This window comes from Alligator mississippiensis, chromosome 4, assembly GCF_030867095.1.
Source record: "Alligator mississippiensis isolate rAllMis1 chromosome 4, rAllMis1, whole genome shotgun sequence".
NCBI lineage: Eukaryota > Metazoa > Chordata > Crocodylia > Alligatoridae > Alligator > Alligator mississippiensis.
The window spans coordinates 178569255-178586006 of NC_081827.1; the positions used below are offsets into that span (position 1 = coordinate 178569255).

General features: G+C 40.5%; 1 protein-coding gene across 10 annotated transcripts in view; it reads right to left on the reverse strand.

Annotated features, from left to right (window-relative positions):
• Positions 1–16752, reverse strand: part of ERBB4 (erb-b2 receptor tyrosine kinase 4) — a 1202068-nt gene that overhangs the window by 743522 nt on the left and 441794 nt on the right. For all 10 annotated transcript variants that reach the window (XM_059727137.1, XM_059727134.1, XM_059727130.1 and 7 more), the window contains exon 2: positions 10510–10661. In XM_059727137.1, the coding sequence (XP_059583120.1) occupies positions 10510–10661 (152 nt within the window). The remainder of the gene's footprint in view (positions 1–10509; positions 10662–16752) is intronic.

The window sequence follows — 16752 nt, forward strand, 5'->3', positions numbered from 1 at the left end:
TGTATAAGTGAATTAGATAGCAGTTCCTCTGCAGTTTGGAAGGAAGATGGGAGAATCACAATGGAAACTGAATGAGAAGAGTACACTTAAAGGGAATATTTAATAACCATTAGAATCCCTGAGACCCCTTCATTTACATTCAGAGGTTATAAAATTGAGGGCTGCTTGCAAGGGTCCTAGAACTCAAAGAGTTTAGGAAGAGTCTAATTAGGTAACCTGCAAAAAAACCCCAAAACAAAAAAACACCCCAAAACTAAACTGAGGAAATACTTATGAAGTTGGAAAGTAAAATAAATAACTGGGGCTGTAATCTGGTCTGATTATGTTTCAGTTAATTAAGAAATGATCCCTTCCTAGTTCTCAAAGAACAGATGCGTATATTAAGAGGAAGTTCTGCCAATACCAGTCTGCTACCTGGGAGTTGATAAGAAAACTCATATATTATAAAGTAAAAGGATTACAAAAAAAATCGCAGACTGAGTAACTGAAACTGATTATTCTCACTTTGAACATTAGATTCTCCTGCATTCCTGTGTGAATTTCCTTTTAATTACCAAAAAGATATTAAATCAAGGAAATAAAGAAGGCTAGATTACCGTACTATGCAGCCTGATTTTTGTAGCTTTGTGTCCACAACCTTCACAACATACAGACTATGACTATTCATAGCTAGATGACCTCACAGCAACTGCCAAGTCCTGTGGCAACACTGAAAGGAAGTCTGGTTCAGTGGACAGGACCCACACTGTATCTCAGGAAACCTAGGTTGTATTTAAAGCTTTTCTATTGGCTTGATTTGTGACCTTGGACAAATCACACCTCTGTTACTTTGTTTTTTCTACCATCAATTGTCTTGTCTATTAAGATTATGATCTCCTTGAGACATATAACAACAGCATAAAAATAATAAGTATAAAGGTTAGTTTTACAATTTATCCCATTGGTATAGCAGTAGCAAAGCATGGCCCCACTTTTACACGTTGTTAAAATAACCCAGGCTTAGTTATGCAGCATGCTAATCTTTTCTTTTTTTTTAATGGGTACTTCCATCTGTTTCACTGATATGTAACCACCCAAGGCAACTGCTACAATAATAGGCCTATAGCTAGTATGCATATTTGGTTCCAGCTTGGCAAACCTGTCTTGGAATTGATTTTATATTCACTAATTTTTCTATTTGTTTAGCAAAATCTAACAGTTTAATTCAAGCAGGAGAGAAGTAGCATGTGTTGTTTTAAAAACTGTCCTTTCAAGAAGGATTGAAAAAAAATACAAGCACAGATAGCTCCATTCCAGACTATTTTTAATTATTTGATTGGAGATATTTTGATTTTGATTTTTTAATGGAAAGGAAATAACTGCTTTTCCTAGTGTTGTTACTTTTCATGTTGTGATATTCCAGGCAGATAGTACAAAATTAGAAGGTGAACTGACATTTCCTGTTTAAGAAAATGAGATACCTCTTTAAGAAACAGGAGTATAGAATGGAGTAAAATAAATAAGGTGATGGTTTAGGGTCCAATCATGGCTGGATAGAAATTATTCTATGTACTATAATATTATGGATGAGCAAGATAATAAGAGAGGGTAATGACACCTAGCAATGCAAGGCACTTATGCTGCTCAGAGGGCGCATCTACACATCCGCATTTACTACACACTAACCAGAATTTCTGTGCAGTAAATATGGCAACCTATGCTGACTTGAGTGTAAATTTGATCATGAACATATCAAATTTATGCCTGATTAGTTACTGTGCAGTAATGCACTTGTAAACACCTTACTGCACAGTAACATTGTGTGTGGACTGACTTGGGACTTTGGGACTAACTTTAGTCCCAAGTCAGTTCACATACAGCTTTAATGTGCTTTAATGCCTGAACGTGTAGACAATAGCCTATTCCGGCTTACTGTGCAGTCACTTTCTGCACTGTAAACTTAAGCTGGTATAAATTTAAGTCAGTGTAGACATGCCCAGAGTGGAGAGCTGTCTGCTGCAACAAGGAGCAAGTTCAGAGTTGTATTTGTAAACTTAGGAATGAGAGTGTATATTTAATCCAATCACTCCTTGCATTAATATTGGAAACAACACAGTATGTACAGCATGGAGGATGCAGGAACATACAGACAATTTGCCTCCTGAAATGTCTGGAAGGGAAAAGTCTGGAGCCTTGATCAGTCAAGCCACACAATGTTGCAGGGAAGTCATGTTAGAGATTCTTGCATTGCTAAAATCTAGTTATAAAGAAGCCCAGAGCAGATAGCCATATATTTATATTGAAGGGGTCATACTGCTTGTTTATGTAGGTGGCTAGTGCTCAGAGAAGTCACGGAGGACTTATCCTCAGTATATGTCAAGGAACTAACTTTTTGTGACCCTGACTCATTTTTGGTGATAGGGCCACCAAAATACTCTGTGTTCATTTTCTTGATTTGACTTATGGAATACCATCTACAATTCTGGCACCCCATAGTCAAGAAAATAAATTCAGACTGGAATAAGTACAGGGAAGGACTACAAAGATGATTGGGAGATGTACAGCCTGTCATTTGAGAAAAGACTAAAATAATTTATCTTTCTTTTAAGGTATAGGGAAGGAAATGCCATATACCATCAAGTCATGCTTTGCAAAAGCGAAAAGCTTCTTCTGACCTCTTGTAAATGCACCTTGGGACTCAGAGCCTACTGGAACCACAAGACATCATCTGTTCCTTTCCTGTTATTTTGTGCACCAAATATGAACCTTGAACTTTGATAGACAGTTGACCATTAATTATCTGGAAAACCCAGAAAGGTCACACAAATCAAAAACAACAGCAATGAGGAGATTCTTTTAAATTTCACCTTTTGGAAAAGACTGAAGCAAAGGGAAGTAAAATAAATAATAGTCCTTGTGAAAAAGAATCCCATCTCACATTCATTTTCTACCACCTTTTCTTCACACTACAGCTTTTTTACTGCTTTGGGGATCTATTACTAGTACTGCTTGTATTAAACATAGTTTGATATGATCCAGCAAGTTTGTCAATAACAATGTTTAGTGGCCAAGTGTTTTTTTGTTTTGTTTTGGAGCTTTTTTTCTGCCACAGAGCTAGCCTGACACACAATTGGCTTCTTGTAACTCATCCACCATAGGTTTTTATATTATTTTTTTTGTCAAGTGGACAGGATAGCCTATTCATGTTAGGTAAATCACTCTGACTTTCCATCCATTTGTCTGCGTGATATAACATCCCACAACACGCTATCCCAGTCCCTCATTGCTGCTTCAGTTATAGCATGGAGGTTCTCTGGCATTCAGGCCCTTCTTCTACACAGTTCTCTAATGGAAGGGCTCTGGCTTGGAGGGGTGAAAATGCTCTTAGTTTTATTCCTGGCTCCATGACTGCATGGACAAGACAAGTCACAATAGTTTCTTCTCTCTATTTCCCCTTTCTCTCCCTTTGTCTGCCTTGTCTATTTAAAATATAAGCTCACTGTGTTACAATGTATTTGTAAAGTTTCTTGCACAATTCGGCCCTGATATCAGCTGGGGCCTCCAAGCACCACTGCAATACAAATAATAAATGCTGGATAGCTGCCCAGATTTTCATAGTATACAGTTACATTTTCATAGCATACAGTTACAGTTACATAGAAATGGAAAGTGTGGGATGCCCAAATATGGCAGCAGTAAAATTGTTTTGTAACTGTAACCAGTTAATTGGGCATGCATATAACTGGCATCAAAATCACAGTTAAAAGTTAGTGTGACAGACCTGTATAAAAAGCACTTATAAAGTCACTGTAGTTTATTTGGAAGGACATTTATTACAGATTGAATTACATGGAAATAAGTTTTCATGATCATTTGGAAGAGTTATTATTTTTAATTGTTAAGAATTTCAGTCATGTCTTGAAATAAATAACCTGAATTTGCTAAATGCAGTGACAAGATGACAATTTACTGACTGTAAAATATGAAAACCTCAGGATTAATCTAAGATAACTCTTGTGCACTGGATTTGTTTAATAGAACAAGTACACTTGCAAATGATTATTCTGTAGTATATTAATTGCATGTTTTACTTAGAAAACTGAATACTGATATTCACCTAAGAAAAATAAGGACTGTCTAAATTATAACTTGTCACTTTTGCTAAATGAAAGTAAAACAGGTTCCTGTTTTCCAAAGGAAAGAGTCATTCACAATTTAACTGTATATTATTTAATCCTGTTTGAACAGTTAGTTAGAAAACCTATAAAGGTACTAATTCACAGTTCTGACCTTAATGATGTGTATCATATTCACAAGAATAACTAGCTTCATGAAGTTACAATGAGGCAAATACTAATGGAACTTTGTTGCAGTAGCAGACAGTGATGCTTATACCAACTTAGTGGACTGGGAATGGTATAAGGAATCTGGTTTTATTCCCAGCTTTGCCACTGATTTTCTGAGACCTTGGGCAAATCACTTTACCTGTCTGTCATTCTGCTTCTCATCACATCTTTATTTGTCTTCCCTATTTTGATTGTAAACTCACCTACAAAAGGGCTGACTTCTGTCATAGGTTTCTGTGACATATATGACCATCGAACTTATGGCATCTAGGTCAGTGGTCTTCAACCTTTTTGGACTTGAGGCACCTCTTGATAAACTTGAGGCACCCCTATGCCATCTTTAGGTTTTCACTCATTTTTTGACTATAAGGAAATAATAGAGCAATTCTGCTATTACAAAGAACCCAGAAAGCCCACAGCAGGTCAGAATGTTTTAATATTATGGATTCCTATTTGAAAACTCTTGAGTTTATCTTGTGAATGAAGTGTGCACACCTAACAGTGCTAACATGGCATGACACTCATAAAAGGAAATCAAGGTACCTCAAGGTGCCATGGCACTCCAGTTAAGAATCAATACTCTAGGTCAGTGTTCTCCAACCGGTGTGCCATGGCACACTGGTATGCCATCAGGCATGAACAGCGGTGCTGCAAAATTTTGGGGAGCCACACCCCCTGTCTTTCTGTCTGTCCATTTGGAGCAGCAGCAGGTAGGGGGTGTGGCTCTAGCTAGTGATTCAAGCACTGCCCCCCACCCTCCATCCGGCCGTGCGTCACCTCCCACCCCTCCTGCTCCACATCTGGTGTGCCCCAATGTTCTTTTATTCATGTAAGTGTGCCATGGGATGGAAAAGGTTGGGAAATGCGGTTTTAAGTGTTATCTTACTAAAAGTAATGACTAATCATATTAAATTAATATAAGCCTCACTTTTCACTGTTGTAAATATTTATATTAGGGGCTTGCACTGGTGTAACTAAATTGACTGAATTATACTAGTGCACATTTGTAGTCCATAGATTAAGACTTAGAAGAATGAAAAGTATGGGTAGAATGCAACTCTTCTATTAGGGAAGCCTGAAACTTTAGGAGTTTCCAAGTGCCTAGGCTCAGGCAATTTTCATACAACCATTTTTTTTTCATTTTTATTCATAAAAAATAACAGTCTTTTGCAAGGAGTGCCATTAGAAGGGCACTACTCACAGAACTACTCACGGCACTACTTGGTGCATGTAAAGATAACAGAATCTGTTCAGGAAAGATATGTTCCCATAAGATTGTGTGGAACTTAAAGCAGCGAACAGTTCTATCCACCAATAAGAAAATTAGATGTGGTTTGTTAACCAGAATGGCAGTGTCTTATACCCACTTTGCACAGTTAGAAGGCCTTGACACAGAAAGGTACTTAAGCAGGCATGTCACTTATGTACAAATGACCCTGTGAAGTCAATCAGATTATTTATGTACTTGAAGTTATACACATGCATATAGACCTCCTGATTTAAGGCCTGAAAGACTACACAAAGGTAGTTATGGCCAAAAGGCATCCTAATTATTTTCTAATACTCAGACATCCACAAAGATACCGTCTGCACTTGAAAAACAATCTGCCTAGGTGTTAAATGTATGAAAAATATGAAAGCTTGATTGTTGTTCTTAAAATTTTCCTCTACAGGGTAAATACTAAATTATATTATAACTTTTTTTGCTCAGATTCATTTTGGTATCCATCTACGACTGCATGATAAAAGATACAGTATGCCTAGTTCAATAGGTCTAGCCTATTTACTGGAGTGAAAGGTTTTTGAGCTAGGGTCAGTGCTAATGAGAAGGAAGAAAGGCTCACAAAGCCAAGGTGCTCATCAGCCAGACACATAAATAAACCAGCTGTCTGTCTATTGGCTACTTGAAGCCCATTTGGTGTAGAAAGAAGGCAATTACTAAGGCAGGGGACAGAGATGGGAGAAATGGGGCAGGCTGTGCGTCACTTGTACTACAGATTTCACAATTTTAAAGGCTAAAAGTGACAAGTAGCCATGCTCTTGGTTATATCCCATCTGCCACTTTCATTAGGTCATTAAAAGTGTTTTAAAAATGATAAAATAAGTAATAACATCTAACTAATGGATGTCAAATTATTAACATAAATATTACACAATTTATTTATTTCTTTCACCAAGAACTTGCATTCCTCTGTTTTGCTTTCTATTTTAATTACTATAATGTATCATATTAACTAGAGCTTCTGGCTTGTTGCCTTTTTTTTCCTGAGGCATCTCTGAGAGGGCAAACCCAGGTAAAAAAATAAAATAAGAGTGTTAGTGGTAATAGCCACAATGTGGGCACTACTGAACTACCCTGAGTTAACACCTGTAACTGTCATTCCTCTTTTTAATTTGCTCAATTTATTGCTAATTTCTGTTAGTGTTCTATACAACTTTTTCCTTGAGGCTTCATTGCAAGATTACTCCCTTCATCCCAAATAGTGGAAGTGTCTATATAACAAAACGTGTTTAGAATACACGCAAAGAAAAAAATGCGGGTTATTTCATTTTAATTTCAAGTTTGTTTGTAAACCACAATGGTTCTGTTTGGTTGGAGTGCAGGGGACAATTTTAGTCACAAGCAATGCTGACTGAGGTGCTTCCCAAGTTACTTTGACTCTCCCTCTGCCCACTCTGCCAATAGGCACAGCATAAGGGGAAAGAATTTAAAACTGTGAAAATCTTAAGTAACAAAACCATGAGCCAAACAGTACCCATGTCTTTTGGAGATTTCAGTGCATACCTATAATTTGGGGTCTGCTCACTGACAATTTTTGTTAGAATTCCATTTGTGGCCCCATGGTCCTATTAGGTGATAGCTGGTTATCTACTGTGATTAGGAATTTTAGTTCATCCATACTCACCCTATTCTAGTACAAACCTTGACAGTTTGAATTAACCTTGCAAACCCTTTTACCAAGCCTGCTCTAAATGGCTTAAAGTAGAAACCATGACCGCATCCCTATGAGTGTGGCTATGTGGTATGTGGTACCACTGATATGCCTGTGGCATCAGACACCTCATATTCAGCTGTTCTCCATGCTGCAAGGGAGCAGCACAGGGGATTTTTTTGACCCCTAAATATCCAAGGGTAAAAAAAAGACGTGGAAAAAGAAAAGTGGAGTGGTGCACATGGGGCATTCACCACTTTCAGGAATTGCATGGGGAAACACAAGTAACTCAGGGTGGGGGGGGGGAAGGGGAGGGGACAATGGGGCTGGGGAGGCTGGCAAGTCCCTATGGAGTTTAGCAGGATCAGGGTGGAGGGTCTACAGAACGAGAGGGATTGGTGGGTCCATAGGGGAGGTTGGAAAGCTAAAAAATAGCTCAGGGTTGGGAGAGGTGGGATTAGCACAGCCCTAGTGCTGGGGTGACTGGCTGGGTTTTCCCTGCCTTGAGGCTGGGTTACAAATGTGTGTAGGTGTTGGCAAAATTGGGTTAAATCTTTCCTAGGCTAGGTTAACCCAACCTTGATCTAAATTAGCACACTTCTTAATGGGGAGCGTCTACACATGCCGATTCAAGGCACTTTAGCCTAATTTAAGGCACATTAAGTGTGTGCATCTATATATGTGCACCCTTAATGCACTTAAAAATGGCAATTTTAGGCTAGTCACACCTAAATTTGATACCTGTAAAAGCAGGTATTAGATTTAGGCACAAATACCTAAAGCTCATTAACGCACATGTAGATGCATTAAGACTCATTAACACTGCATATGGACTGACTTGGGACTAACTTTAGTTCCATGTCAGTCTGCACACACAGTGTTAATGTGCTTTAATGCATGCACATGTAGATGTGGGCCTAAATTGCATTAATGTGCATTAAGCTAATGCTCATGAAATTTAGGCGTGCCTAAATGCATATGTAGACATGTCCACGATGAACTAACATAGATCAGAAACACCATTTTGGGGGCAATTTAAGCCCTCTGACCCCATGAATGATTGGACATTTATACTGATCTAACCAGGGTTAGGTCAATCTAAGTGGCTGTATGTACCCCATAGGAAGCTATAATGATTTTAACCTCAAATTAGGCATAACTTGCAATATAAGGCAAGGAACTTTCTGCTTCATGTTTATTATAACCAATTATGACAAGTCAAACCTTTGTGAGCCAAAGTTGAACCAAAGGGTCACATGAGACAGTAAGAATCAAACCAGCTTTATGTTTATGCAAACCAGCTATAATTCTAATGCAAGAATTTTGTCTACCATGATCTCAATTTGATTATTCTTCCAAAGAGAAGTACTTGAGCTGGGCATCTGCCATCTCATTCTTCCCCCAGATTAAAATGTGACCTCCTCTTCACTTAGAGATGTTAACTACAGACCCCAAAATTTAGAAATAAACAGGGCATATTTTCAGAGTTGCACGTAATCAAAAGCAGCTGATCATATCCTATTTGCATCCTGGTTCAGTGTCATCCATAGTGTAACGTGTAACAAGGCCATCAACAAGGTAACGAGTGTAATGAGGCCATCAACAAGGCCAATCGCACCTTGTCATGCATTAGCAGGTGCATGACTAATAGAACAAAGGAGGTGATGCTCCCCCTCTGTGCAGCAGTGGTCAGGCCGCAGTTGGAGTACTGCATCCAGTTTTGAGCGCCACACTTCAAGAGGGATGCGGGGCATCTCGAGAGGGTCCAGAGGAGGGCCACTCTCATGATTAGTGGCCTTCATGATAGACCCTACGGGGGGAGGTTGAGAGAGCTGAATCTCTTCAGCCTTCACAAGAGATGGCTGAGGGGAGAGCTTGTGGCCACCTATAAATTTATTAGGGGAGGTCAACGGGGAATAGGGGACATGCTGTTTACTAGGGCACCCCAGGGAGTGACTAGGAATAACAGGTGTAAACTAGTTGAGAGTGGATTTAGGTTAGATATTAGGAAGACATTTTTCGCAGTAAGGGTGGCCAGGATCTGGAATGGGTTTCCAAGAGAGGTGGTACTATCACCTAGCTTGGAGGTCTTCAAGAAGAGGCTAGACAGTCACCTGGCTGGGGTCATCTGACCTCAGTCCTCTCCTGCCAGGGGCAGGGGGTCAGACACGATGATCCATTGTGGTCCCTTCCGACTCTACAATCTATGAATCTATGAGTAGTGAACTCCTATGGCCCACTATTATAAAGTCAGGCTACAACTATTACAAACATTTGCTGCCCCTTCACCTGATGGACATTCTTAGTGCTGCACACCTCTTTCCTTCACATTGCAGATCTCCTGCAGCAGTTACTTTCAAATTAACAGAATATCTGGCTACACTGGATGATCCCATTAGCTGGATGTTTCTTATAAACAGCTTTTAAAACAAAAAACACTACTGGTGTTTAACCTGTCCCTGTTTATCTTGAATTTGCCTCATCTCTTTTGGCTGTTACTGGGATGGGCTATCTGCAAATGCAGTGATGCTACTCCACTAATTTACATGCAGAAGGGTTTCTTTACAACCTGGAAAACTGCAAATATTTTGAAATGGAAGCTTAAATTCTGTAAGACAAAAATCATTGAAGGAGCACATGACCCAAAGTATATTATGGCAGGACAGCCCTACAGGCCTCTTCTAGCAGCAGGATACCCAATGTGGGGTTCTATGGATCATAACTCCACACCTATTAATGGATAGGTTTTTACTGTTCATTTCAGAAAGTCATTTTTTGTTATAAATGTTATACAAGTATTGCCCTGAGCTCTCAAATTGTTTACTCTATTAACTGTTTCTGCATTGCATTTTATTAGGATTAGCTTGTTAAAACCACAAGTGCTTATCTGCATATTCTTCTGACCTTCTTAAATCCCATACTAATAGCTTTACACCTGCTGGCAATACAGAGCAACACAGATATGCTAGATGTTACATACTGTGCACTGACAGTATCTTTTATGACATACCCTAGGAAAATGTTAGTATCACATACTCAGAGCAGCAGTCCCGACAGTATTATTGTGCAGGTTGTTTGTAATTTTGTGACCTTTCTATGTCTTACCTTCTGCTAAAAAAATCTGACAGTCAATGGAATGAAGACACCATTTAGGAACAAATTGGCCTGCCATTGTACAGTCTAATAGCAAAGCTTGCTCACAAATATGCAGAAGATGGAGGGGTGGGGGGAAGGGGAAAGAGGCTGCTTACCCTTAGGAAGGACAGGTCTCGGTTGTGTTCAATGCTGGTGATTTCCAGGTTGCCCATAACTACCTCGCAGTTTTCATAATACTTGCGCAATGCTCGGTACTGCTGCTCCAGATCCGAGAGAGAACTCAGCTTGTTCTCAGTACCAGCACACACTGCAAAGAACAAAGGGAAAGTAATGATCAGAACTTTGAATATGTGGACATACAGAAACAAAAAGGGAAATGAGACTGATATACAGGGACAATACCCTTCTGTTAATCTCTATGTTAACAGAAGTACGAGTAGCAAAAGTAGAAGACAGGTAGCTACTAATAGGCAAAAGGTAGGACAAGGTGGCATCTTAAAGACCAAGTAATTCAGACAGGCATGAGCTCTTATAGACAGCAACATACTATGTCAAATACACAATATCTGTATAGCATCTGACGAAGTAAACTCATGCCTCTCTGAACCAGTGGCTCTGGAAGTTGCCACCCTGCCCTACCTTCTACCTGACTTCAGCCTAACAATGCTAACCATCTCTCTAGCTACTATTAATGTTCATGTCAAAACAGATGATCTTGGCTTACTTACTGGAGAGCAAGTGAAAAGCAGTGATTTAAAAAATAATACAAAGCTATTCATCAATCAAACCTAAGGGCCATACTAAGTCTCAGTGAAGTCCACATGAATTTGTGGACTAGAATTTGGACTAACATTTGGAAGTCCTGCTAATTGAATTGATTCATTGGGTTTGTCTATATGATAATACACAGTGTTCGTTAGCAGTATTGGTTCATTGTACCATACTTTCCTGCAGGGAAGTGGACTATTTCACCAATGCACCCCACCCTGTTTCTGGTACATAAGTTATTGGCACATTTTGACTTGGGACACATCCCACGTCCACTGGGACACATCCATAGATTCAAGGATAGGAAAAGGACCACCATATCATCTGCCCCCCTGGTCCATGTGGTACAACACAGGCCATACATTTTCATATAATTCTTCTTACTTAGAGGCCAGAAACACATGCTTGGCTTGGATGTATTTCCAGAAATACATCCAAGTCTATGAAGGTGGAACAGAAAGGATAAATTGTTTTCCTCCTCTCTTTAAGGTGATGTACATGCATGTTAAGGATCAGATAAATGTGAAAAACTTCAAAAAATTGTAAATGTAAAGTACAGTCTATTCTGAAAAAAACTACAGTAGAATTGGCATCAAAGGGAACTGGCAGGAGTCTATATATGCATCTCTCAGTGGTTCCCAATGAAGAGCTTTTATTCCTGATTCAAATTTAACTGAGATTCTGAAAGTCAAGATAGTTTCTTTTTGGCCTATGTATCACTTAGCAATAACGATTCCACAAATAAAACTTAACAGAACACTGAACTTCTCTCTTTTTCTTTCTCTCTCTCTCTTTTAGTTTCTGGTGGAGCACTCTTTCAAAAAGGCCTTTCAAGAACCCCCAAAAGCACCACCCCACACCACCCCACACCACTACCAAACCAGGCCCACCTTTTTTCTCAATACGTTGTACACATAAGCCTGCCTGACTACTTTTCTAACTTTACTTCTCCTACTACTGTTACTGGAAAACATTCTCTTTCTCTGATGGATATGTGAGAGTATACCCGAGTCTCCTAGTGCAGTATAGAAGAGTGATGTCAGTGTTCTAGCGCACGTGACTGGCAGGACTACAGACTAAGCAGTGGAGCTGATTAGATGCAAAGTGTATGTGCACAGATTCACAGAAGTTTAGGGCTGGAAGGGACCTCATGATGTCTTCAGGTCCACCCCCCCTGCTCTGGGCAGGAAAGACTTCTGGGGTCAAATAACTTCAGCAAGGTGTGCGTCCAGTCTCCTTTTGAAGATGGTGATTATGCACATTGATCAGACAGAAAAAAATACCTCTAATCATTCAGTTACAGTTATCATATTGAGAAAGTGCTGTTTTTCAATTGATATACTCTAATAATTCTGTGCTTTATACTAGAGGCAGATTAGAATTCACCTTATTCTCTTACTGTGGGTGCTGCATAGCTTAATAGGAGTTACAAAAGAAAGGCAAACACTTACTGTGGCCCACAAAATTGAGACTCTGAATGCAAACACATGTGACAATGTAATAATTACCATGAATTTTCAGAGTATAAACACGTCATAAATTTAAGACTGGCATTCTCTTCAAAATTCGAAGTCCCAAATACTGTTTCCCAGCATTAAAATGTATAGAACCCTGTATGTTGAATGGCTACAAAATGAAATCAGGAAAGAGATATACAACGGCACCACTTAGGCCACTGAAAGACCTTAAAAAGAAAGAGAGATCGGACCTGATGGGTAATCCCAACAATCATGCCTCCTGCCATGCCACATATGATTGTGGGATCGAGCATCAGATCCCATCAGGCCAGGGGGGAGCTGGTGCAGGGGGAACCCAGGATGAGGATTCCAGCCTTCCCTTGCATTAATAATCTTCTCTCCCATGGCTGGGTGCATCATCACCTGATAGCGTCCCCAGCACATTGTGTGCCCCTGTGGGTGGAAGCTCTAATCACTGCCTGGAGTTTCAGTCATGGGAGCCCATGGCCTGCCACTGGAGCTGGGAGCCCTAGCAGTTATCTAGTTGTGGGAGTGCACCATGCACTCCTGCAGCTGGGAGTACTGTCAGCAGATCGTGGCTCCCAGCTAAAGGAGCTCACTGTGCTACCCCAATTGGGAGCCCCAGTGAGCAGACTAGTGCTCCCAGCCTCTGGAGCACAACGGATTGTGCTCCAGAGACAAAAATTAACATATTTCCAGGTTTTTTCAGTTGGTCGTAACTGGATTAATATTACTTATTTTGAGGACTGGGGAGAGGGCATGTTTACATCATAATGTACAAGTTGCACATTCTTTTCTTTTTATCCTCTTTTTCTTTTTGACAAGTTACTTGTGGGCAATTCTAATCTATAAGCAAATAAATTTCAATGTATCCAAACTTTCAAAACATGCGATATATTATGCAAAACATCAACCAGACCGAAACAGCTTTTTCTGGAACCATTCCCAACCTTGGATTAAATCGATGCAAACAAAACCCTGTATGACCAGAGGCGCAATGAGTAAAATTTGCTAAAATACACTTTTCTGATTGATTTGGATCTTGTTTAAATACCACCAATAATTAAGTTTCTATGAGCATTATTATTATTGACTGTTTGTTTGCCACATCCCATCTTTTAAAGCAAATACAGTATTATGAATACTGGGAAAACAACTCTCTGATCTCCATCATATATGCTATTTCTTGTTCAGATATCTATTGTTGCCTCAGAATGGCTCAACTCCAAACATTCATTTACTGAAGAGTTAAAGCAGACAACCAGAGACCCTTATAACTGTTACTGGCATCCTCCATAGGTAATTTCTAGGGCTGTGCAAAACAGCACCATTTTGCTTCAACTTCCATTTCGCCATTTCAAAGGGCAGTATTTCATTTCATCATTTTGTTTCATTTTGTTTCGAAGCATTGTTCCTTTTTGTTTCATCAAAAATGTTTCATTGTTTTGACGTGTTTCAACGTTTCGCACATAGCCTATAATGGAGAATCATTAAAATGCCTAAAATGTTGTCATTTCTTGCCTGATTAGGATGAAAATTGCAGAGATAGTAGTGCTTTCTGCGGGCATGAAGCCTTCCTAGTTTCAAGGAGATAGGTGGAGAGGTTTCTGGGAAACTGTTCTTCAAACTGTTCAAGCAAAACTCATGATACTTGCCAGCAGCAACCTCCTGTCATCCCGTGCACAGATCTCGGGGCCCGCATGCCTGGGAGGGCTGAGGGGTTGTGTCGGACTACTTCTAGGGGTTCAGGCCTCCAGATCTGTGCACTGGATGAGAGGAGGCTGCTGCTGCCCCCTGGGACCAGCGCTGGGCGCAGCCTGGGCCCAGCGCTGGGAAGATTGCTGCTGCCACTGGCCCCAGAGCTGGTCTCATGTGGCAGCAGCAGCCTCCTCTCCTCCTCCCGTACTTACCTATTACTCACCTGTACTCTCCTGTGGCTTACCTGGCCCAGATCAGCTACTTACCTGTGCAGGGCCCAGTGCCTTTAGCAGTGGTGTGATCCTTGGAACGCAGCATCATACTGTGTGTGTGTGTGTGTGTGTGTGTGTGTGTGAATATGTATTAATATCACCTTCCCTACACCCTGTGTATATGTACATCAATAAATCTGTATATAGTTAAGTTCCAGATTTCCCTGGCCTGGCTCTTTTGGGACAGAGGGAAACTGTGAGTAGTCTGCAGTTTCATCCACAGCGCCCCTGCCAGTTAACAATCCCCTTCAACTGGAAAAGGGAGTACATACCCATGTACACCCAGGCTACATCAAAATTGTTTCTCTTTCATGGGCTATGAAATGGTCTCATCATTGTTTTTACAATTCTCAGTTTAAGAACAAAATCAAAACCAATGCTTGTTCCCCCTCTGTTTACTGAAAATCTTGTTTTACATCTGAAGTGGAAGCTAGATAATTCTTGCTTTGAAAATTTCCCTATAAAACCTGATGAAATATGAGGAATGTCTTACATTTGAAAGCTTGTCTAAACCTATCCCAACTATGCAGTTGGTCCAATAAAAGATATCACCCAGGCTAAATACAGAGAGTCATAAAACCTGAGGATGAATTGATTCAGTCTTTGCAGGCTAGTCTAAGCTGCATAGCTTGATGCGATAAGCAAGTGAACAAACATTCACTTTTGATTCTGGAAATGCAGCCACATGCCTGCAGTGCCCCAAGCCAGAAGCTGGAGGGTGCTAGTGTATGCCTCCCTGCTTGGCTGGAGCAGACGGCTTGGGCCAAGGCTAGCCCACTCATCCTGCAAGGAGGGGGGGGGTTATGGGGGAGGTGCAAAGCATCCTGGGAAGTTGGGGGACTATGAGCCAAATTGAATTTGATGGGATTGGGACAGAAGTTCAATAACCCAATTTGACTTAAACCAGTTAAGTCTGATACTACATCCATCCAGGTTTATCTTAAACCAGTTTCATCCATTTTAAAAGATTAAGTTTGCTGAACTTCTATTGTGTTACAAATGTGATTCAGTTTCCATTGACTTATACTGATTTATATGTAATTTCTGTCCCTAACCCCAAATAAAGCCTTACCTCTCCCATAAACCCCTACATTTTTTAAGGAAATTGTAGGAATATTTTGGATTTTCCAACCAATTGCTATCAAAATATAGACAAATATCTGCAAACAGTGGATCACATCCTGAGTCTGTGCAAGCTGGTGAATTAAAATGAATAGGGTTCTGCCAATTATAATAGTCTTGGAGCTAGGCTACTCCATACAGGCTGTGTGCGCACATGTGCTTTGCTGTCAAGTAAACCAATTAGCAGTGGAGTAAAGCATCACAATCTACACATGCAGTAGTACTAGGCTGCAGTAAGCTAATTACTGCTGCAATAAAATAGTACTGTTGGAGACAGTACTATCTCATGCCAGGGTAATTTACTGTGATTAAATACACATGTAGACACTTGTCTTGGGTGTAACTTGAGCTTGGTCAGCTCAGCCAGCCAAGGGCCAGGCTCCTGCTTACCACTTAGCCACATAGCTCCACACTTTTAGAACCCTTGTGCCCCAGTCAGCTCCTCCACTACCCGCCATCACCACCCAGTACCTGGGGCTGACCCCTCCTCTTTCCCCATGCCCTCTGTCAGCCTGGGCCTGCTGCACCCCAGCTCAAATTGCTGCTGGTCCTGGGCACATGTGTAGATGCTGCACCCAGGAGTACTTTACTCTGGCTCAAACTGCTCCAGAGTTCATTTCTTTGCATTAACTGCATGTGTAGATGCACCTACACGGTACTACTTTGATTCTACAAGGTCCAGAACAATCTTCTTCCATTACAGCAAAGCCCTTAGGTGGATGCTAAAGTTTGAGCATCTCTATAATCCCACTGACATCAGTGAGATTATTTTTAACACTGGGGTGTTTGAAATTGCTTTGCCTCATTGAAGTCAGAGCACTCAGATCCTGCAGGATTAAAACCAATTTGAATCAATTTCACCAATTAAAAAATGCCAAATACTTCCTTTTGCACAGAATAGGATAATACTATCCTATCTTATATTTCAAAATTCATTTGAGAGCAGAGGGGTAACAAAGCAGCCAGGTGCCCGGCTGCAGGTCCTCCAGCTGCTGCTGTGCTGCTGCCGCCATCATATGGCTGCAGCAGCAGCTGAAGTTTTTCTTCTCCCCACCACTCC